At 41.6% G+C, this 22568-nt stretch overlaps 1 protein-coding gene across 1 annotated transcript; it reads left to right on the top strand.

The window, feature by feature from the left end:
• Positions 1-3397: 3397 nt before the first annotated feature.
• Positions 3398-21708, top strand: LOC310797208 (kinetochore protein NDC80 homolog). The gene is made up of 17 exons (XM_083659558.1): positions 3398-3473; positions 3929-4021; positions 4849-4932; positions 5593-5719; positions 6635-6801; positions 7157-7259; positions 7417-7509; positions 7893-7986; positions 10278-10378; positions 10792-10936; positions 12773-12978; positions 13535-13690; positions 14120-14197; positions 14320-14412; positions 15352-15482; positions 19309-19411; positions 20480-21708. The coding sequence occupies exons 1-17, from the start codon at positions 3466-3468 to the stop codon at positions 20594-20596; spliced, it is 1899 nt and encodes a 632-aa protein (XP_083515684.1). The 5' UTR covers positions 3398-3465; the 3' UTR covers positions 20597-21708.
• Positions 21709-22568: the final 860 nt, after the last annotated feature.

The raw sequence follows: 22568 nt of genomic DNA, 5'->3' as shown, positions 1-22568 counted from the left end.
CAAATGCAGAGAACAAATTTCACACATTGTGTGACAATCAGTGGGACTTTAACTTTTAACTCATGGAGTCTGTGCACACCACTGCTGAAAGGGGAACGTGAATGTTGAGAGCAGTGCTGCAGGTGATGTGCTGTGCTGTGCTGTCGACCCCCTCTGCTGGTCACTGTCTGTTTGTACAATCCACCACAGGTGAGCTGAAGAAGATTGTGGAATCAGTTGAGCAAACATGCTTTTAAAGGTGCTAAGTTTGACTTTTTAAGTTCAATAAATCATGATCACATGATAATCTATGCATTAGTATCATTATTGTAAACAAACAGCATCACCAAGAAGACTCGCAGCTGCTACCAGCCTCTACATAACATGGTACACTATGTGTTACTGGGTAGACTTTCACCGGAAATCTGCTGCATTGATTTTAGAGATATTGCTTTATGGCACAAAACATGAAAAGGGATATGTTTTTTCAGGGCAAAGAGAGCGACAGCTATCAGAGTTTCTGGCAATGGCGGATGGTGAAGGAATCAAAGCTTGATGGAAAAACACTTCCAACATGTTTGTCCCCTTCAGTAAAAAAAACAAAAAAACAAAAAACAAAACAAACAAAAAAACAAAAGCACATGGAGTGAAACCAGGGAGGGGGGGAGGGCAAAACAGAACAGCATCCTCTTTGAAAACAATGCCTTTATGCCTTATGTGATATTATACACTGCCATGAGATAGAGGCTACCAATCATCTCCACCATGCTCTTATTTATTCATGGTAATTACCATATAACAATGCATCACAATTAATAGGCTATGACACTGATATATTGATGTCTATAATTACTCATAGCAAAGTTGTACACATCACTGAAACAAGCATTTGCAATGTCAAACCCCAGGCTCCCGTCCTTGTCTTCCTCTCCGCTGCATGGAGAGGGTATTGTAGTCTGTACAGTCGACTGTAATTGGTCATTAACAGAGATAATTTGGTAGCAGGTGTTTCCATCCAAGAGCTTCTAATGAGAGCTAATGAATAGAGAGCCGTTCCCCAGGCTGTAAACTGGACGGGCAGATATACAGTAGGCTATAGTATGCAACAATAAAACTGTCGGATGAGTGGATCACATTGAAATGATGAGCCACAAGGTTCCTTCATGGCCACAAGCTGTTGACAAAAGCGTTGCCCTTTGCCCCATATAGACCAGGAAATGCAACTCAATACAACAATAGGAAAGTAGCTCTAGGGCCAAAGGATGACCTATTTTGTAAATGTAGATTTTGTTGTATTAGGTCACCCTAGTAATAAGAGGAAAGGGGATTCAGACCCCCTTTGTGGAACAAATACTGCAATAAATGTTTTACTTCTCTTTGTCACTTGTCTGCTCAAAGTGTTAATCTGATATTTTCGTTAACAAGTTATGCAATAGTATCATAAGATGTTGTACCTAATGCAGGTAAAATAACAATAGTAAGCTATTGATCAAATTCAACTGTTGCAAACCAGGTATAAACAGGTTCCACCCCACCAGACAAAGATGGACAAATTGTTTCAAGTTGGGCTGCAATGAAAAGCAAGGAACTTCGTTGGGGTTATTTCGGTCTCTGATCAATCTGCCAAATAACAAGACAATAACAGTGCTTGAATAACTTGCTTTGAGTTAGATGGCTTGGAAATTAACTGATATTATCACTCAAAACCAGTAGATCATTTCTGTCTCTCACACAAAGAGATGGAGAGATATCATACCCCCACCCCATGCATTTATTTATTTATCAAAAAAAGTGCCAACCCTCAAGTGTGGCCATAATTGCAAGTTACTCTTAATTATTACCAATTAGTTAGTTAGTTAGTTAGTTAGTTTATTTCGATCAGAAAGAAAAGAATATTCACAGAATAGAAAAAAAACAGAAAAACAAAACAAAAGATACATAAGGCTGACCGAAAGGGTTTTTTAGGGCTGAAGCTAGCTAGCTTATTAAATGCCCTTACCCTTATTCCTTTACGTTATATGTAAAGATTTGCAGTACATATGCATACACATGGATACATACATGCATTGATTTACACACACAAATAGCACTAATTATTCATACATGCCTATACACACATAGGCTACCTACCAGATATACATATAATTACACATACATAGCTAATACCAAACATACTACAGGAAATACAAGTGACCCATAAGTCACTTATAATAAGTATAATTCATATTCTTGTAATCATCACACAGCCATCTTTTTAGATTTTGATTTATCTTTTAGCTCTGACAAAGCTCTTACATGGAATGTCAGTTTGTAGAGCTAAAAATGAGTTGATGTACTTGAAAGCCACAATTGGGTGAAGGTGAGCAATTTGGTTGGACACTGTAATGAAACTGACACTGTAACTAGTAGTTTGAATTTTCAATCATAGTAGTCAAATATGTTTTTAAGGTCAGTCACTATTGGCCGCTAGTGACTGGGAACTGAGAGAGCAGGTCACGTGGGGGCTGGGTTTACCTAGGCTAAGTCTTAGCCAAATCATTGTAGGTAGTATTATAGTATTTTGCTAGGATATTAATCAGGTTATGTAAGGTTCATCTGCTAAGAAATTTGGATTGTTACAAAAGAGTAATATGTAAATCTTTGTTGGTATGTCTTTTTTTTTTTACACACAAAAATGTGAGGTAAAAAAAAAGAAAAGAAAAAAGAGTAGCTTGCATTGTGACTCTGTTACCATTCAGTAGGTGGCGGTAATGCAACATATGGATGCCAACCGCCAAATAAAACTGGCTAAAAGTCTAGTCAAAGGAGAAATGAAAAAGAAATGGCAGGAGTGGAATAAAGAAACTAAAGGTAGGCATTATTACAATATCCAAAAGACAGTAGGAAAAATTAGAGACATGAGCAGAACTAAAAAAGATGAAGATATCATATCAAGGATGAGATTTGGGCACACTGGGCTTAACAGTACACTTAAGATCATGGGAAAGCATGGGAAGTATGTGTGAATATTGTGAGGCAGGAAACAGTAGAACATGTAATTATTGATTGTCCATACTACCAACAGGAAAGACAGATCCTCAACAACTGATTGGAGAGCAATCGTATCAAGCTGGAGTTAAAAGAAATATTGCAGTTGAATTCAGGGAATGTGGGGTATAGGGATATATTTTCATTTTTAGAGGAAACTGGACTAAGTAGAAGAATATAGTCAGGATAGTGTAGTATTTTAGAAGTCCATTCTGATCCACACTCCATTTCAGAAGGTGGCGGTAATGCACCATAAGTTGTTTGCCAACCGCCATAAAACACTAGTAGAAGAAGAAGAATAAAACTGGCTTGGTCCAAGCGGCTTTCCGTATCCAGTTCGAACCCCGCCCTTCATCGGTTGGTTCAGTTGGCGGTTTTTATGAATTTCTCTTCAAAGAAAAACGTACATTGTCGTCTGAGTTTGCCAATAGAGTATGTAACTTTCAACATTCGACAGAAATGGATCGGTAAGTTTTGAAATTAAACGTCAAAGGCATTATAGTTTGACAAAAACTAAGTAACGTAGCTAATTCGCAGTATTGTGTTTTGTTTAGCATTGCTAGCCCTCCGTCCTCGGTTAGCTTGGCGTTAACGTTAGCCAGTTAGCTAACATTACGTTACTTACAAATTAAGCGTTGTACTTTGACCAAGCACATACTAGCGTCAGCTACATAACCCAGTTATTGTTACTGGGCCAGTATGTTAATGTAACGTTAGCTGAATTCAAAACTAGCTACTAACCGTTAGTAGCTAACTTGCTGCAACTAACGTCAGATTTAAGCTAAACTAACGTAACGCTATATAAAGTGTTCTGACAGCCACAGCTGTGGCCAAGTGAAATTCAAACTGGCTAACGTCGCAGTGATGTGCAATGTAGCTAACTTACTGGAGGCATGTTTGTTTTTGTGTGACTTGTGTTCAGTGGGAGGAAGAGAGCAGCCAGCAGCAGACTGTCGGACATGCCTATGCGGGTGACGGACACAAACAGGACGAGCATGTATACTACGCCTCAGAGGTTGGTTTACAGTGTATAAAGTGTAAACTTTACACTATTTTGTAGCATTCGATTCAGACAATGTAGCCGAGACACTGCTTACTCGTGGTAGGTCTGTCTACTCCCATGTAACAAGATTAAGCTGATTTGTTTATATGTCGTGTGTGTGTGTGTGTGTGTGTGTGTGTGTGTGTGTGTGTGTGTGTGTGTGTGTGATCATACCATTTCCCATGATATGCAAGACTCTACGTCTCAACAAATGTCTCCTGTACAGAACCAAAAATAAACGCAACACTTGTTGTTTTTTCTCCCATCTTTCAGGTTTTGAAATAAAACCTGACTGTGCAGTGTGCACAAAAGGCTTATTCCTCTCAAATTGTGTTCACACATTGTTTAAATCCACAACAAAAGGCCACTCTAATATGCCATTTTATCACCAATGACTGTCTTCAAAGAAAATTATACTTTAGCCCTGTCATGACATGAGATCCATAGTTCAATTTCAGTGCCCAATACATGTATTTTCCCCCCCAAGCTAAAACTATACATACCGCACAAATTGTATATTTACAGACATTTGTGATTATCAAGATATGGTGACCAATGAAACAAGCCAGTAATTGTGATGGCAGTTGAATTGGATGATTTTTGAAGAGATTTGTTCAGCTAGAAAGACAGAAACAATCGGAACATGTTGTCATCTGTTTCCTGCAACAGCCGAATTTAAGAGCTATGAAACATTCATGATGTCACACATTTCTCTCATATGCTGTCGCACACTGCTCCCATTATGTGTGTATTTGTATCTATGACTATTGACCATGAAGTATGGTTTTATTTATTTCCAGTAAGCAGCCTTCGTTTGGAAAGCTCAACATACCCAAACCTCATTCTGTGACCTCGGAAAGGCGGACTAGCTTCTTTGGTCCCCGGTATGTAAAGTTCCATGAAACGGAAAGCAGACAAGCGATGATAGTTGTCTCATTCATGAATTATTTATCATTTTGAGTACTCTACATAAGTTACCAAGGAGCTGCATAACCTGTGTATGTACCGTAAATTCCGGACTATAAGCTGCGGCTTTTTCCCCGTTTTTTGGCCCCTGCGGCTTATATAACGGTGCGGCTTATCTGGATTTTTTCAGCAAACGGCCACTCGGTGACCTCCAAAATCGATGGATTTTACAGGTTACACAGCTTCATCTGCACATTTTATATTTCCCGACAATCCCCTCTGTGCACGAACCCTTACATATGGTAATTAAACATTAAAACACAATTAAAAAAAAAAAAACATTAAAACACCTGCGGCTTATAATAGTCCGGTGCGGCTTATATATGTAACAAACAGGCAATTTTGCTGCTGCGGCTTATACTCCGGTGCGGCTTATAACCCGGAAATTACGGTACTTAAATTCACTCACTCAATCTCCATGGGTTACTACTGCCCGTTGGTGTCGAACACATCACAAACACATCTCCTGCCTGTTGCTAGCCACCCTAATCAGCACATCCATTCTCATGCCAGACCAATCCTTGATGTCATCAATCCAGCATCTTCGATATATATTTATTGTGAACTTTTGAATGCAGGACTAGTGGAGCCACCATGTCCCGTCACAGTACTTTTGGAGGCTTTGGAGGAGCTGAAAGGATCAAGGATGTCAGACCTCTTCATGATAAGGGCTTTGTTCAGCAGTGTATTAGACAGTTGCGTGAGGTATGAAGGCTTTCTTTCTTGATCTGTGTATATACACACTGTGTCCACTTTGTCGAATTTAATGTTGCCCCAACTTTTTTGTTGGGGCACCTAGCACATTTACTCTGTATTTGTCAGGATTTCATTCATGTGGTCTCTACTTGTCTGGTCTACACCGGTGTCTGATGTATAAAGTGCTTGGAGCTTGAGCAATTTATTTGGAATTAAATCTCCCTTTTTTTTCTGCTAGAATCCCAAGCCCCCCCTCCTCCTCCTCCTTAATGTGTCCTTATTCTGAAGTTAGAATTTCATTTGAGTTTGACTTTTTAGCAACGCCCTCCTATCTGTGTCTGTGGGTTGGACACTATTCCAACACAGGTCCCAAAAGCTTACAGCAAACCTGGTTCGACCTACGGGCCACACTCGAGGTCACACAGCATAAAATGGCACCCATCCAATGTACATGTCATGCCGGGTCGCCATTGTAAATAAGAATCTGTTCTCAATGACTTGCCTGGTTAAAAAAACAAACACACGTGACCGTGTCACACTTCTACCAGTAGTATATACCACAAAATTGTATGTTATTGAAAATTATTACTTTTTGCCACTTCTAGCACATGCTGTTCTCCACCAACCTCTTGAGGTTTGTTATAGCGAAGTACAGGCACATCTCAGTTCAGCACTGAGATTTCCATCAGTCTGTTGTGCTTATTGTTTTCATATGTCCCATTGCCAAGAATGTTTGCTCGCATGGGTTGAGATGAAAATGGACCACGTCAATGCAGCAGCTTAGATCTACTCTTTTGCCTTTTGTCAAGTGTGTAGCATTTCTTGCCACTGTTTATGGAGAAAGAAAAATCTTGTGCAATTGTATTGCAATTTCCATTCTTTTGGATCTATCGAGCCTGATGTGATCTTTTTTGCTTCTTGTAGTTCCTGACAGAGAACGGTTTCCCAGTGACAACCAAAATGCTCCAGTCTCCCTCCACCAAAGAGTTTTTTAAGATGTTTGAGTTCATCTATAGCCAGCTGGACGAAACCTTTCAGATGCCAACATCAAAAGTAGAAGAGGAGGTGCCACGTATCCTGAAAGACCTGGGGTATGTTTATTTCTTTATTTCTTTATTTTCTTTGGGAGGGGGGGTCTTTCACACATCAATACAACATAATTTTTGTCCACTTGCCCAATCAATTTAATGTATTCAATATTTATTTTATTGTTATGAAACAGAATTTACATGTATGCTTTTTATTGAATATTTCATCACGATCCAATTGAGATTAAAAAAAATCACCACCTAGAGACTAGGCTCATTAAAACATACTAGCAGTCTTGTCATGTGGGGACTCATCAGAAACAAGCTCCATGAGCCTTCACTTGGGGTCCTCTCCCATAGTCCCATCTCACAATAAAATAGTCTGGGTGGCTGACTCTCTATTTCTCTCTCTCTCTAGGTATCCATTTGTCCTCTCTAAGAGCTCGATGTATTCTGTTGGCGCTCCACACACCTGGCCCCAAGTCCTGGGTGCTGTCATCTGGCTAATTGACACAGTCATGGTGAGGAGCAAACGACAAAAATTATCCAGAAAGCCTCCTCAATTTTGTGTCAGTGTGGTGTGCTTTGACACCATAAAGAAGTGACGGGAGAAGACCTGGGCAGACTGAAGCATTCTATGCAATTCCTGTGGATCCATGTTGTGTTTCTCTGTGTCAGATTTCCAGGTGTATGGGTCAGCAGGAGCTGCTGTTCACTGACTTTGACTCTGAAGAAAATCTCAATATCGAGGAGGGGGCCGAATTCAACAAGGTACAGTGGCAGCAGTGTTATCAGCAATATCAAAGCATAGAATACTATAGGCATTGGCAATATATATTTACTTGGAAATGGTCTTCTTTTAGCTGATTCTTGAGACAACGGGAGTGCTTAGACATGTCAACAGTATGTTTGTCACTGGGATCCAACCTGAGACCTAGTTATGAGCTGATCTTCACTGTACTATTATGTCTGGATCTACACCCATGTTTTCCACACTCCTGCTTCGCTGTTTCAATGATCACACTGCCAAAGCAGGCAGTGTTCTGTATAAGATTAAGATTATACTGTGTCTGCACCCTTTCTCATTTTCGCTCTTCTGTACATATCATATCTCCCTTTCTCTCGTCTTATTCTCTTTGACTTTGTTCCTGCAGCTCTTCCTAGAGTACACAGCCGAGACATACGGCAAGTATCTGCAGGGAGCCGACACATATGAAGCTGATGATCATGCATTCCTATCTAAATTAAGTAAGTATTTCACTACATCTCTGAAAATAGGTGCCATGTATCGATGCATTTGTGTTTTGTTTATTAAGTTTCATGCCAATCTATTTTAAATCAATGTCACAAAGTTAATCTGAATGGGAAAAAAAGTATAATTGTTCTTTTCTTTTCAAGAGAAGAGCCCTGAGGGAATGTATTTCACTTCTTAACGAAAAAATGAATACCGTACATCATCTTTTTGAGATCAAATTTTTATTCAATTTTGTCAAATGAAGATCATTACAGTGGTACTATAAATAGTACAAGGAGTCATATGCATACATACAGCAATTGACAGGCTATATTTATATCACCAATGCCTTGCAAAGAAAAAATTAAAAATACATGTTAGGAGTAAGGAGAGAAAAAAAAAGAAACGGACAAACAAAACAATAATAAAAAAAAAAGTACAAGTACAATAAAAATATGGACACTAGAAATGTGTATATGTGTAGATCTTATATCCTATCAGAGTGACACCTTAGATCTGAGCAAGAGACTCTGGGTTTGAAAGAGAACCAATAAGGATGTCCCAGGCCTCTACAGTTGATGCCCGCGCTTTATGAGTTACAGCTAACGATCTTTCTATGAGGGCAATGTCCCTTAAATGATTCAACCATTATTTTGCTGATGGAGGGTCGGGGGTGAACCATGAGTGAATTATGGTCTTTTTGGCGGCAGTTAAGCCTGCGAAAATAATTTTCCTAAAGGCTAATGTGGTATTATCACTAAGAATAGAATCATCATTGAAAAGAAATAACATAGGTTGTTTAGGAATTGGGAATTTCAGAATATTCTCAAGGCTCTCCGCCACCTTGGACCAAAGGTTACAAACAGAAGGACATTCCCAGAAAACATGAAGATATGTTCCAACCGTGTTCTGGTTACATTTAGTGCAGTTTGGGCTATCTATAAGCTTCATCTTGAAGCGCCTGTATGGTGTAGCATAAAATTTATGAACAAATTTGTAATGAATGAGCTGATGTGCTGGGTTTTTTGATGAGATGAAGATGTTTGTCCAAATATTGTCCCAGTCAAGTGGAGGGTCCTGTCCCTCGAGGTCCCGATTCCAGGAGGTAATCACCCCCAGAGTTATGGAGTTTTTAGAGATTAGATCATTATAGATCTTGGACACCAGTCCAGTGGAGGATGTTTGAGGGCTAATCCAGGTGTTCAATGGATGAGAGGGTAAAGGTGCATTCCATGGCACTCCATGGGCACGAATTGCTGATTTCAATTGCAGGTACAGGAACCAGGAAAATCCAGGAAGGGAATAAGTCTCTTTGAGTTTTTGGAATGAGTAGTCCATTCTCATCATACAGATCCTGAAGGCTGTGGATCCCCTTAGAGGCCCAGCTATCTTTGAAGTATGGACCAAAATTCTGAAGTAGATTATAGTTGTACCAAATTGGGGAACGAACACAGAGTTTGACATTACAACCCATATATTTCTGTACATCAAACCAAGTTTGTAAAGAGCTACCTATAATTGGACCAAACATTCTGCTTGCTGATCTAGGTTTTACTCCACAGAGCAGTACATCCACCAATCTATGTGGATCATCTTGACATGATATTGCTGAAATGTGTTAGCCTGGTAACCAGCCCCAATGAATCCTTCATTAGGGTCTGAACTCAAGCCGAGCCGCCACTTGATTCGGTGATGTATTTTTCAGCCCCAACTGATTGGTTGCTGTCTGTTGTCAATCATCAAACTCTTTGACCAATCGCAGTAGCAAAGCAGACAACTTTGATGATTCTGCGACAAAGAACTTAAATTGATCAGAACTAAAGGCCAATAGGTTGTTTCACTGCAACGTCAAGGTCGGAGCGCTGTTGTCAAAAAAGCACAAGCTTCGTCTCTTGCCTTCAATACTCTTTGTCTGCTACATCCGGGTACCTATACCGGCAACTGTTATCGTTAATTTTAGCTGCAAGCCACAAGCAGCTGAGCTTACTGGAAAGAGAATGACTCAAACTGGTTAACAAGCAAAACGTTGGTGTTTTGAGCCCGGTGAAGTGGTTACAGCAGCAGTGGTAGTGGGCTTAGCTAACATAGCTAAACTAACAGCTATTTAACATACATGTTGTCATCGGTAATGTTAGATTAGTCCTGCCGCCTGACTCTCCTGAATAATCGCCAGTGGATGGGCTTGGGTCCAGACCCATATTGAAGAGTGCTGACAACTGCGGTTCATATGGGTCGGGATACCAGGCTAGAAATGTGTGGAACAAGAAATTAAGTATTGATCACTTTGTATGTCCATCTTCCATAGAGAAGCTTTACAATGTTGACGAGGCCGGGCTGGCTTCGCTGGAGGAGGAGCACAGAATCCTAAGTGCTCAGGTGGAACAGCTGGAGAAAGAGAGCCAAAAGGTCAGGAGCATAATTTTTTACATTGACACATTCTACACCCCATACAAGAATAATATCTTAGAAACATGAGCTATTACTCATACGGAAACATCAGCATACTGCTGTCATTATTAGCAAGCAACAAGTCTTTGCCACTTTTATAGTCTCTTGCCTTCATTTACTCAATCATTGCTCCACTGCTGCGAGAGAAACTGCCAAGGAGAAGAAAAGGAGACATCATTATGACTATTTGAAGCGCACTGCTTTTTGGCTGTGATCGAAATATGATCAGCCCTCAGGCTACAGCAGGGTGTGACTGTGTACTAGGTTCCACTCTTGAGTTGTATCACGAACATTAAACATTTTTTCAGTGTAAGCAACAACTAAATGGATTGAGACAGGTTTACCGACCGCTAACATCTCCTCCTTCATAGGACCCTCTGATGACCAAGAGGAGGCAGAAGGTGACACTGCAGACAGATCTCAACAAACTCCAGACTTATCACAGCGACCAGGAGGGCCACTTAGCCACCCTGGAGAGCAAAGCCTCAGGACTCAAGGAAGACGAGGAGGCCGCTGGTAAATGGGGGGAACTAAGAGCTCATTCTACCCATGGAGTCAGTCTTTTCTTTGGCAGAACACACAGATTCCTGTGGGAATCTGATAACTTGGGGATCTGAAAGTTAGTTATGTCTTCTGTGCTTACACTACATGTTTTAATTTATTTGACTATTACTAGTACTACTACTGGTTAATATAGGCTAATGGGACTCATGTCCTGAGCTAAGAAGCATTGTTTGGCATGTGGAGTGCATAATGTTCAATACATCTTATACAATACTTACATGGTTACCTTCCGTCAAGCAACATGGTTCTAAAACCTGTAGCTAAATGTCATATAAGCAACACATAAGTAGCTTTTGCTCAGCCCTTTGCTACTGTACTTAATTGAACTGCATATGGTCACAGATGATGTGTGTATCTTGTTTTCTTTTTTACAACAGGTTTATTTATTTCAAATCCTATAATAAGAATGCCAAGTGTGTGTGAGCAGAATTGTGTTCAGCCATTTTGCCATGCCATTTTACATGCGATCACGCGGAATCTTTCAGGAACTCTAAAGAGCACCCCCTGTGGGTGACCTAATGGAGGTGGATTATTTAATTAGCTAATTAGAGCGGATTAACTGTCATTAACTGTCTTAATGGCCATGCTGCACAATGGCTGCGCAGCCTCCACTGCGCCAATCCCCCGGGGCGGAGTGTCTGCAGTCAGGCTGCAATTGAGGAGCTGTCAGGGGCAGACCTGGAGCTCCACGGAGAGGCATTTGTTTTTATCAGTGTTTCACAAATCCAATCGTGGCCGTTCTTTGTATGTACATTAATCAAAGCTCATGTTTTTGTATCTGTTGGTGAACTATTTTAAATGACATTTATGGCCTTGGAAACACACCCAATGCAGAAATGTCTGTCCCCGGCCCACTGCTCCAGCCAGCCTGCTAGCATACAGTCCATACGGGTTTGGCGTGCACAGAATGCAACATTTACACTCGATACACTGCACGCGTGTACTGCAGAGCCATATTTGTAGCACAGTAAATTCATATTAGTCATTTTAAAGGTCCCATCTTGTGTAAAACTAGATTGATTTGCTTATAAAGGACTTGGACGTGATATATAAACATGGAATTCTCAAAACCCATGGTTCCCAGATAAATCCACACCAGCCATGCAAGGAAAAAGTGCTTCCAAATGAGCCATTTTGACTTGTGTGATTTTGTGATCTCACAAAGTAACACTCATTTAATTTGCCCTCTTACAGCACCACCTCGCCACCTGAATGTGGAAGAACAAACCTTACAGCAAAACAGAAAACAAATCAACTGCACCAAAGAGATCTATCCCAATTCCCAACAGATCATCTTACCATCTTATCTTGTCAAAACAGTGCATAGTTAATGAGGGGAGAGACGGAGCACATAGAGAAGTCCCACAGGCTGGATTTCATCCCCACCCCCATTCCAACAGAATTCATAACCCTTTTCTAAAAGACCCATCAGACATGTTTTATACAGTGAAGTACCTTTAAACATATAGCCTCATTGTTTTTGAGTTTTCAATAAAAGAGGTGCATGGCTGCACACCTTGCATACAATACATGAATGACTTGCATAATGTGCATTGTCAACCGAATGAAGAAATAAAGTCAAAGCAATACAAACGAGGGGGAGGGTAGAGATGCGGAGGGCTATTAATCTCAAGTTCTTGTGTCAAATTCATTTTCATAATGGTTTTAAGATTTTTTTTTAGTTTTTGTTTTTACAACCGCTTTGAGAATTGCCCAGCAACATATGAGCATACTGAAACTGCAGATACTGTATGTTGTACGTCTTTCTTTCTATCTCTCCTTCCATAGCGCATCGTGTGGAGACTCTGAAGCAGGAGCAGACCAGACTGCAGCAGCTCCTGCAGAAGCAGAAGTTCACCCCGGCTGATGTGGAGAGGATCAACCGGGAGGAGAGGGAACTCCAGCACACCATTACCAGGCTCACCAAGGACCTTGAGGAATCAGAGAAGCTTGTGGGGAATGAAGAGATGGCCCTGGCCAGAGTGAAAGAGAAGGTTTGTACTCCTCCTTGGTATGCAAGGAGGAGCTACATTGATGATGGTGTTTGGTTAGGAGTCTAATGATATGCTCGGATCATATATTGTAACGAAGCTAGCTAATGAAAAGTTGCGTGTGATGGAATGATTCTACATTAAGCTAATTTCTTCCTTAATATGAAGGGAAGAAGGATCACCCCCCAAAAAAGCTGATCCAGAATATTGTAATTTCACGAGGATGAGAAATTAATAATTTTCCATTTAAAGAGCAAATGCACGAACCATACAGTGCACATCAACAATAGCTGCCCCTACTTTTTTTCTATTTACAACCCCCACACCGCAGCACATGACGCGTCATATGATGCGCCATGTTTTGGGCTTCAAATGGAAAAGGATTCATTTTCTCATGAAATTGCAATATGGTGGATCAGCTTTTTTGTGTGATAACCAGTTTAAGCATAGTCAATCTATATTTACAGTATAATCTTCAGTTCAATGATGCACATCCTGACGTTTGACTTGTTTTCTCCCTTGTACTGCATGTCATCCCTGTCATCCCTCACTATCCCAGGTGGAGGCGAAGCTAGTAGAGTACCACAAGCTAGCACGCCAGTTGAAGCTGATACCAGTGTCTGCGGAGAACGCCTGCGGCTATGATTTTGAGATCAGGGCCACCTCTGAACTCTTTAGACCCGCCAACATGGTTCCACATAAAACGCAGATGCAGGTAGTTAAAACTCTCCATAAACATTCATGCTTCGGAGTAAGAGATTGAATATAATAACTAATACAATTAAGAACATATACATAACAGTTCTTCATCTGCCAATTCAGTTTGAGTCCCAAGATATTTAATAATTTTATTTTAGGAGTAGTCTATAATGTAATTATGAGAGTTGATGCCTTGATGCCCATCTTTTTGGCAAAAGACAATACTTCCATTTTTATTACTATTGTTCATCTTGATTATGGGCATTATTCGACTTCATTGAGCGATCTATGGCTTTGCTCTGGCATATAATTGTATTGATGCATACTGTAGCCTATATTCAAATGTTTATTCCATCGGAGGCGTACACAAATGTGTCATCCTGTTGCATCTGAAGATGGATTGATTTTGTTATTCCATTTAACTCTAGTCCATTCTGATGTTTAGAAATTGATCAGTAATGTGGAGGAGGAAAACCGTCGACTGGCCATGACGAAGCTCAGTCTGGATGAGTCTAGTGAACAGGTAACGATCTTGGGATTACTGCTAAACTGTATTACATCTAGGATAAGTAAAAAAACAAAACAATATTACAGCAACTGCATTTGAATCTGGTTGCATTGTGGCATGTAAAATGTATTTTCCAGGTGAATTCTAACCTTTTGGACAAGACCAATGACCTGAAGCAGCTGAAAGCGCAGATTCGCAGGCTGGATGAGCAACTTGATCATGACATGCAGGTATAGTACATGTAGTACAGTCGAATCCATTGGCATTGGCCTCCCACATTACTGGCCCTAGTGCACTAGTAGTAGATACCATAGTGATACGTATTACTGGCCCTAGTGCACTAGTAGTAGATACCATAGTGATACGTATTACTGGCCCTAGTGCACTAGTAGTAGATACCATAGTGATACGTATTACTGGCCCTAGTGCACTAGTAGTAGATACCATAGTGATGCGTATTACTGGCTCTACTGCACTAGTAGTAGATACCATAGTGAAACGTATTACTGGCCCTAGTGTAGTAGTAGTAGATACCATAGTGATGCATATTGGTGACAAAACACAGATTGTGCAGGCTATTTGTGTATGGATGCAGTACACAACTCGCTATCTGCTGCATTAAATATACCTGCTTATAATATCTACAGGAGAGGTAGGCCCGAGACGACGCGGAATGATTGAGCCTTTCTGTCTCTGTTGCGATAGCTTCTCCATATGATTAGTTGCCAGAAAAGGAGCACCCGACACCAGCGTCTTTCTGAAAAGTTAAATTATTCTCAGCTGGAAGCGCTGGAAGCGCTGGGAGCCGGCGCACAAAAACGGCGGAGCGCTCTCAAAATAGACGCTGGGTGCAGCGCACTTTCTCTCCACGTCCGTGTGCGCCGGCATACGCTCTCCCCCCATTGGAAACAACTGAAAAAAGATGCTGGACCTGAGGAAAAGACGCTAGGTGGACACAGGCCCTTAGTTGTTTTTTAAGTGCATGTTAAATCAGTCTTGTCTACCACTAAATATAGCAAAAACACTCAGCATTCTGTTCACAAAGAAAGCTAATACACTATAGAAGCAAACGTGTGTGTGTGTTCTTTACATTGTACACACACAAATATTAGCTAAATAGTGCAACCATTATGTCACTATTATGCATACTTTATTTTGTGTGTGTGTAGGAGCAAGCACGTGAGGAACAGAATTGGCAAGCAGAGGTGGAGTCTGTTGAAAACCACAAGAAGCTTCTCGAGAAGAAGGTTAACCACGGATACGATGAAGCTGTGAAACAACAGACGGCAATGCATCAGCAGTTAGTGGTTTTTTGTTGTTACTGATTTTTTTGTTTTTGTTTTGCCATGGACCCGGCAGAATAAAAGCTCTGGTGGATCAGAAATTAGATTATGTATGTATGTATTTTGGGGCCGATATCGATATTGGGGAGTAAAAAAATTCCGATATCGATATATCGCCCGATATTCTTATATTATATAATTATATACACATTATATTAAACACATTTTTCAATGATCCCTCAAATATCAAACACTTGACAAAGATATTACTTTATGTGACTTAAGATATGTAATGTATAGGCAGGATATTTTACAGTTTAACAATGAACTTTATTGTCCAAAATGACATCAATGCAGTCTTACAGTAAACTTCACTGGGAATTTAATCATTACTAGACATCTCGCGTGCTACACACGATCAATGCCTAGGCTCGGGTGCTGCGCGGCCTCGCATGTAGCTCGGCTGCTGCGTGGCCTCGCCTGCCATTTTGGTGCGAGTGTGTGTGTGTGTGTTGCTCACTAAATGTTATTGCATCAGTGATGTCACAATGCCTCCTTGTGCGTGTGTGCGCCCCATGATATCACTGATGACATCAGTGCGTGTGTGCCCACCTATGACATCACTGATCAGTCTTGTCACAATGCCTCCTCGTGTGTGTGTGTGACATCACTGATCAGTCTTGTCACAATACCTCCTTTTTTTAAATACCGTAAATTCCGGACTATAAGGCGCACCGGTCTATAAGCCGCACCTTCAAAGGTGACTATTTTTTTCTTCTATAAGCCGCACCGGTCTATAAGCCGCGGGTGTTTTGATGTTTAATTACCATATGTAAGGCTTCGTGCACAGAGGGGATTGTCGGGAAAGAGATGGCTGTTTGGGGAAGCTCCCATTTATTAACATTTCAACAAAACAAAAGTCAGGTCACTAATCCCCAGACAAAATCACACATTGTGAGATGCTTAAAAATCACCATCGGCGGGAGCTGCTGTGCAGCCAAGAACACAAGTGAAATTCGTTCTCTCGTGACCTGTGGTTCTCAACGTGATGGACGATTCACCTTTCTTGTTAACAGTCCTAGTGAGAGGCAGGTCGAACGTCAAAGGCACTTCATCCATATTTATGATCTGCTCCGGTCCGATGGAATATTCCTTGATCTTTCTTTGTGTGAATTCGCCGAAGTTTGTAATTTTCTCCTGGTAGTCGGGAGGGAGTTGCTGACACACAGTCGTCCGCGCCCTGACGGACAGTCCCTTTCGTCTCGGGTTTGTGCATGATCCTTTGCTGCTGCTGCTGTTGTTGTTCCTGTCTCGCTACTGTCTCAGACATGGCTTTCAGGCTCAATCGCCGCCATCGTCGTAACACAGCCAGTTCTCCATCTTTTGAAGCATGATGTTAGATTACAACGAGCTAGTTGTGTGGCTTAGCCTTCCAAAATGTTGCTGTTAGTTTTTTAGAATGTAATACATAGAATTGGGAATGTTACATTCAATTTCATTCAGACTGTCTTACAGGCTCAATCGCTGCCTTTTTCCCCCCGGAGCGAGGGAGGAGGGAGGGAGGGTGTTTTACCGTAGTGGCTGAGAGAGAGTAGTGGCACAGTGCTCCAATCAGGTCGCGAGGCACATTTTTTGCAACATCATCCAATCAGGGTCTCGCTCTCATAATGTCTGTCTTGCTCTCGTTCTGCCTCATACCAACATCCATAGATTTTGGAGGTTCCCGAGTGGCCGTTTGCTGGAAAAATCCATAGATAAGCCGCACCGTTATATAAGCCGCAGGGGGCAAAAAAGGCCAAAAAACGGGAAAAAAGCCGCGGCTTATAGTCCGGAATTTACGGTATATATATTTTCCCCCCCGATTTTTTTATCCCCCATTAATGCTAATTTTAATTAATTTATCCTGGTTGCTTGCTACTCCACCCTCTGCCGATCTGGGGAGAGCCGAAACTGGCTCCATGCTTCCTCCGAGACATGGGCAGTTAGCCAGCCGCTTCTTTTCACCTGACAGAGGAAGGAAGCTTCACCGGTAGGACATAGCACGTGGCAGTAGGGTTTGCACGATGGCATCGACCATCGTGATTGGACGACCCCCCATCGACCTCTGAGCCTTCTACATCGGATCATCGTGATTAATTATCTGTTTGAAATAAATGTGTGCCGTTTTAATAATAAAAGAGGCCAAGTGCTCTTACCGTGACGCGCGGGGGACGCGCCGGCGGCATTAAACAAGCGCGCCCAGTTCAGTTCAGGAAAGCCTCCACTCCCCCTCCTTCTCTCCCTCCTCTGCTCTACTGCTTCTCTGAACAGGGGGCGCTTGTTTAAATGTCGCCGGGGCGTCCCCTGCGCGTGCCGGCTGTGTTGTAGTGAAAACTTTTTAAGACAAAGAAGAAACTTCATGTTCTTTCCTGTTTTCAACCCAAAGTGAGTACAAGTCTTCAACTGTGTGTGAATTTAACTCGCCTGGTTCCAAAGTGAAAGTTGATACAGCACTAGCAATATTGAACGGCGCAAAAACAAATAGGCTAACGTTAACGTTACAGATCCTGACCAACAACAACGTGTGTGTGTGTGTGTGTGTGTGTGTGTGTGTGTTGAATTTAACTAGCTGACAGAAAACTGACAGAATTACTGGCGGATATAACGTTAGAGTCACCTGGGCTTTTGAACCTAATGAGAGAGAGAGAGTTGAGGAGACTGGAGCGAGTTGAGAGAGAAATATAGCAGCAGCAGCTAGGCTACTGCTAGCTGTTACAGCTGCCGCTCACTGCTTGAGTCGCCTGGCTCTGTGCAGTAGCTAGTAGCCTGCCTGTCATTCTCATGAAGAACTCAGCTGTCCTGCTTTTAACGTGCATTGCAGCGGCGGATGGCATAAATGACGATGCCATCGTTCAAAACGATGTTTCACTGTAAAACAATCACGATGGATATATTGCTGACATCGCACAACCCTACGTGGGAGGTTCACGCTATTCCAACCAGTTCCCCTCCCTCTGAACAGGCGCCCTTAACGACCAGAGGAGGAACCACATTAGCAACCAGGATATTGCATGTTTTGGTGAAGGGGGTTCCTATATGAAGGAGACCCCCCGGGAGGCACGGGGAGAACATGCAAACTCCACACAGAACGGCCCTTGTGACGACCCCACCCAGGCGGTGGGCACTTGAGGACATGCGGACGGGCGCGCATTCCTTCAGCGTTCACAGCGTCCCAGGTGGGAATCGAACCCAGGACCTTCGAGCTGTGAGGCGACAGCGCTTACCCCTGCACCACCGTACCCCCACAATACCTCCTTGTGCGTGTGTGCGCCCTTATGACATCACTGATGACATCACATCATTAGCTAATTAGCCTAATTAACGGGTACCCTTTACACACCCTGAAAGTTTCAACCCAATTGCACGTAAAACGGCATAGCTGTGGCCGAACACAGAACTTGAAACAAACCGAGCCCACATACTCAATTTTATAGATGGATAGATAAATAGCTTGAAATACAAAAACACAAATGGAACAAATATACATAACTTGAGTTAAGAAAAAGGATCAAATATACACAACATGCAGTCTATAACTTATCGTATAAAAAATATCGGCCAAACTATCAGCCGATACCGAAATATCGGTTATCGGTCGGGGCGGGCTCTAATTTCAACAATACCAGTGTGGCCCTAAAATGGTCAAACTCAGTCGCTCTGGAACTGCTGTTGTTACACATGATGCAACTCGATGTCTCTGCTCAATTTACTCACAACCTGGGGCCCCAGTGTCAATCACTATCAGTCTAAAGTGAGTAATATATTTGAGAAAGGAGAGATTGACTTGTGATCTCTCTTCCCCAGGTACCACCTGGTGTTGGAGGAGACCAATGAAGAGCGGCGAATGGTAACAAACAATCTCACATCCATCTTCACCACTGCTGCCAATCACCTGGTGGTTGTAGAGGTATGAATTTGTCTAACTTGCAAATTTATTGACGAAAACATGGATTACTAAACATTTCTAGCAATAGGAACTGGAGAGGAACTTTTATTTTAGTGAGATGTGGTTAACCTCGTTGCTGGGTATGATGCTGTCTTACACTGTCACTGGTCAATCACCCACACTGACAGGGCTCTACTGCAGGTAATACTGACTATCGATAAATGGCTCATACAACCCCTCGTCAAATAATTGGAACTATCCCTTTAACATTCCACAATTTGCTCCTAGCTCACCTGTGTTAGTAGTAATGGGATTTGTAAACAATAACAGCTTTTCTACGGCCCTATAAACTTTAAAGGTAGGTAACGTTCTCACCTTATGTTAGTGGAATTAGATAATTGTGCATCGCAGAGTTTGTGCACAAAATTGAACAATGCGTGTCGTGGGTCTGTATAGGATCTGTACTTGTTTCCCAGCACAAGTTAAGTACAGGGTTGATAAGAACACATCGTTGGTGAGTATGTTCAGCTCCATGAGGTTATCAATTATGATTTTGTTTTTCACTGCATGAGAAAATGGATTTCTCGCGTGCGTGTCGTTACGTGTTCTGCGTGAGCGTTTGCAGCCCTGGTCGTGGTCAGACTTGTAGTGTTGCCAGTTTTCCGGCAAAGACACATTTATGGCAGTATGATTGCCTAATCTGACATGGTGACATCGTGAAAGACAAAATATTGTGTAGTCTGCTCCTGCCATTAAACATCTCTGGTATCACAATCTTCCTGCACAAAAGTTTCTTTGAAAGTCTGATTGTATCAAATTAAATATGATTAGATGATACATGTTTTAAAGCACAATAGGTGTGCTTTTGTCTTTATTCAGACTAAAGCTGCGTTCACACCGACCTATTAAATGAATATTTACCAGGTGTCGCATGCCATGTATATTATTGTATTGATTCCCTGTTGATTGATATATGAATTTCAGTAAAGGTCAAAGAAAAGAAAAAAACACACAATTCCAGGCTGTGAGTCAGCACGTAGGGATTCTCCCTCCTTTTGTCTCACCTTTTGGTTCTTGTTCCCATAACAGAAGTGTCTGGAGGATATGCAGAGCAAAGTGCACCGCGTCTGCACCAAGGCAACAGAGGATGACGAGGCTGCTATCAAGAAGCTCCGCGAAATGATGCAGACCTTCAACTCCAAATAAAGCAAGGAAAACAACTACAAAAACTTTTGTAGAGTAGAAGGAGCAAATGTTGTACATGTTGTACATGTTGGTGTTTTGTAGAGTAGAAGGAGCAAATGTTGTACATGTTGTACATGTTGGTGTTTTTCTCACTTTATGTTAGTGGAATTAGATAATTGTGCATCGCAGCGTTTGTGCACAAAATTGAACAATGCGCGTGGTGGGTCTGTATAGGATCTGTACTTGTTTCCCAGCACAAGTTAAAGGGATACACCACTTTTTTGGAAGTTTAGCTCATTTGCCACATCCCCCCCACATAACCAAGATACACCATGCCTTACCAGCACTGTCCACTCAGTTTACAGTGAGCTACAGTCGTGAAGTTAGTAATTATCGCCATAGAATGGAGGCTAATGGTACAGCTGTTAAAAATCTGCCAAAACACACATCTCACTGCGCCAAAATACATGTCCTTTGGCTACTCACCACACGATGAAATATTAATCCAAAATGCACATAATTGGTCTTTTTGGAAGGAAAAGAGGTAACCAGCACTACTTTCCAAACATGGCCGCCGACCTCTTTTCATTCCAAAAAGACAGATGATGTGCATTTTGGATTAACATTTCATCGTGTGGTGAGTACCCGAAGCACAACATGCATTTTGGTGCCGTGAGATGTGTGTTTTAGCAGATTTTTAACAGCTGTACCATTAGCCTCCATTCTATGGCTATGGCGATAATTACTAACTTCATGACTGTAAACTGAGTGGACAGTGCCGGTAAGGCATGGTTATGTGGGGGGGGGGGTGTGGCAAATGAGCTAAACTTCCCAAAAAGTGGTGTATCCCTTAAGTACAGGGTTGATAAGAACCCTATATATAAGTTATAAGCTATATATAAGCTATATATAAGAATAAGTTGGTGAGTACGTTCAGCCCTTCTTTCTTTTTTTTGCTCCATGAGGTTATCAATTATGATTTTGTTTTTCACTGCATGAGAAAATTGATTTCTGGCGTGCGTGTTGACTTGTTACCAGTGTTCTGCGTGAGCGTTTGCAGCCCTGGTCGGGGTCAGACTTACAAAAACCTTTGTAGAGTATTAGGAGCAAATGTTTATGTACATGTTGTACATGTTGGTGTTTTTTAGCTTCTAGCCATGTTCTAATAAAGGCTTTTTCACATTTCTCTACCAAAAGACCAGTGTCGCTGTGGAATTTTTAACGTTTTCCCCCCACCCCCCAACAAAAACAATACAAGGCGGACATTTTTGGTTAGGTTAGGTTAGACCACCCAAATCTGTTATTATTTTACTGTACATCCCAAAACATGCCACAATGGCGTTAGCATTGTCCATCCACATATTGTTTAACATTAGCATTTGAGCTAACACTATTGTAACAAACTTTCCAAGATGCACTTTGCACATGATGCAACATTACTAATCTGGTTAATATGACATATTTGGGTGATGTACCCCATCAAATTGCTGTAGTGGAATTTTTTAAAGCTAGAGCAAAGTTTCTGGTGTCCTCTGAATGGAAGAATTACTCAATTCAATATGAAAAATATAAATGTTGGTATAATAAACTTTGCTTACCAGTCCTTTTCATCAAATTAGTAGCTATAATTGGGAGCGATGTGTCACAGTAGGTTACTGGTGGAAGTGCACGGTCACACTGGTAGCGAGGACATTTTTTTGTGGCCCTCATCCCTGCTCTACTTGTTTCACTTGTTGGACAGCAGAGAGGGAAGGAAAAGTAAAACTGCCTGGGGCTATTGGAACAGTTGAGAATTTTCCACATAATATGGGGATGAAAGCAACTGTAAAAGTCACTTGAGAAAGATATGGTGAAAACCAACACATCAATGTGTTGGAAAGAAAAAACAAGACATAACAGAAGTGGTGAGTGCAGAGAATCTTAGGAAGAAATGGGGAGGGGGGGAGTGCGAGCTAGGACAGCATACAAGGATGCCCTTAATTCTGCCAAATCA

The sequence above is a fragment of the Poromitra crassiceps genome (genome assembly GCF_964638095.1).
Source record: "Poromitra crassiceps genome assembly, chromosome: 23".
NCBI classification, from domain to species: Eukaryota; Metazoa; Chordata; class Actinopteri; order Beryciformes; family Melamphaidae; genus Poromitra; species Poromitra crassiceps.
Note: the sequence above shows the minus strand (reverse complement) of the source record. Positions and strands in the feature narration are given on the sequence as shown.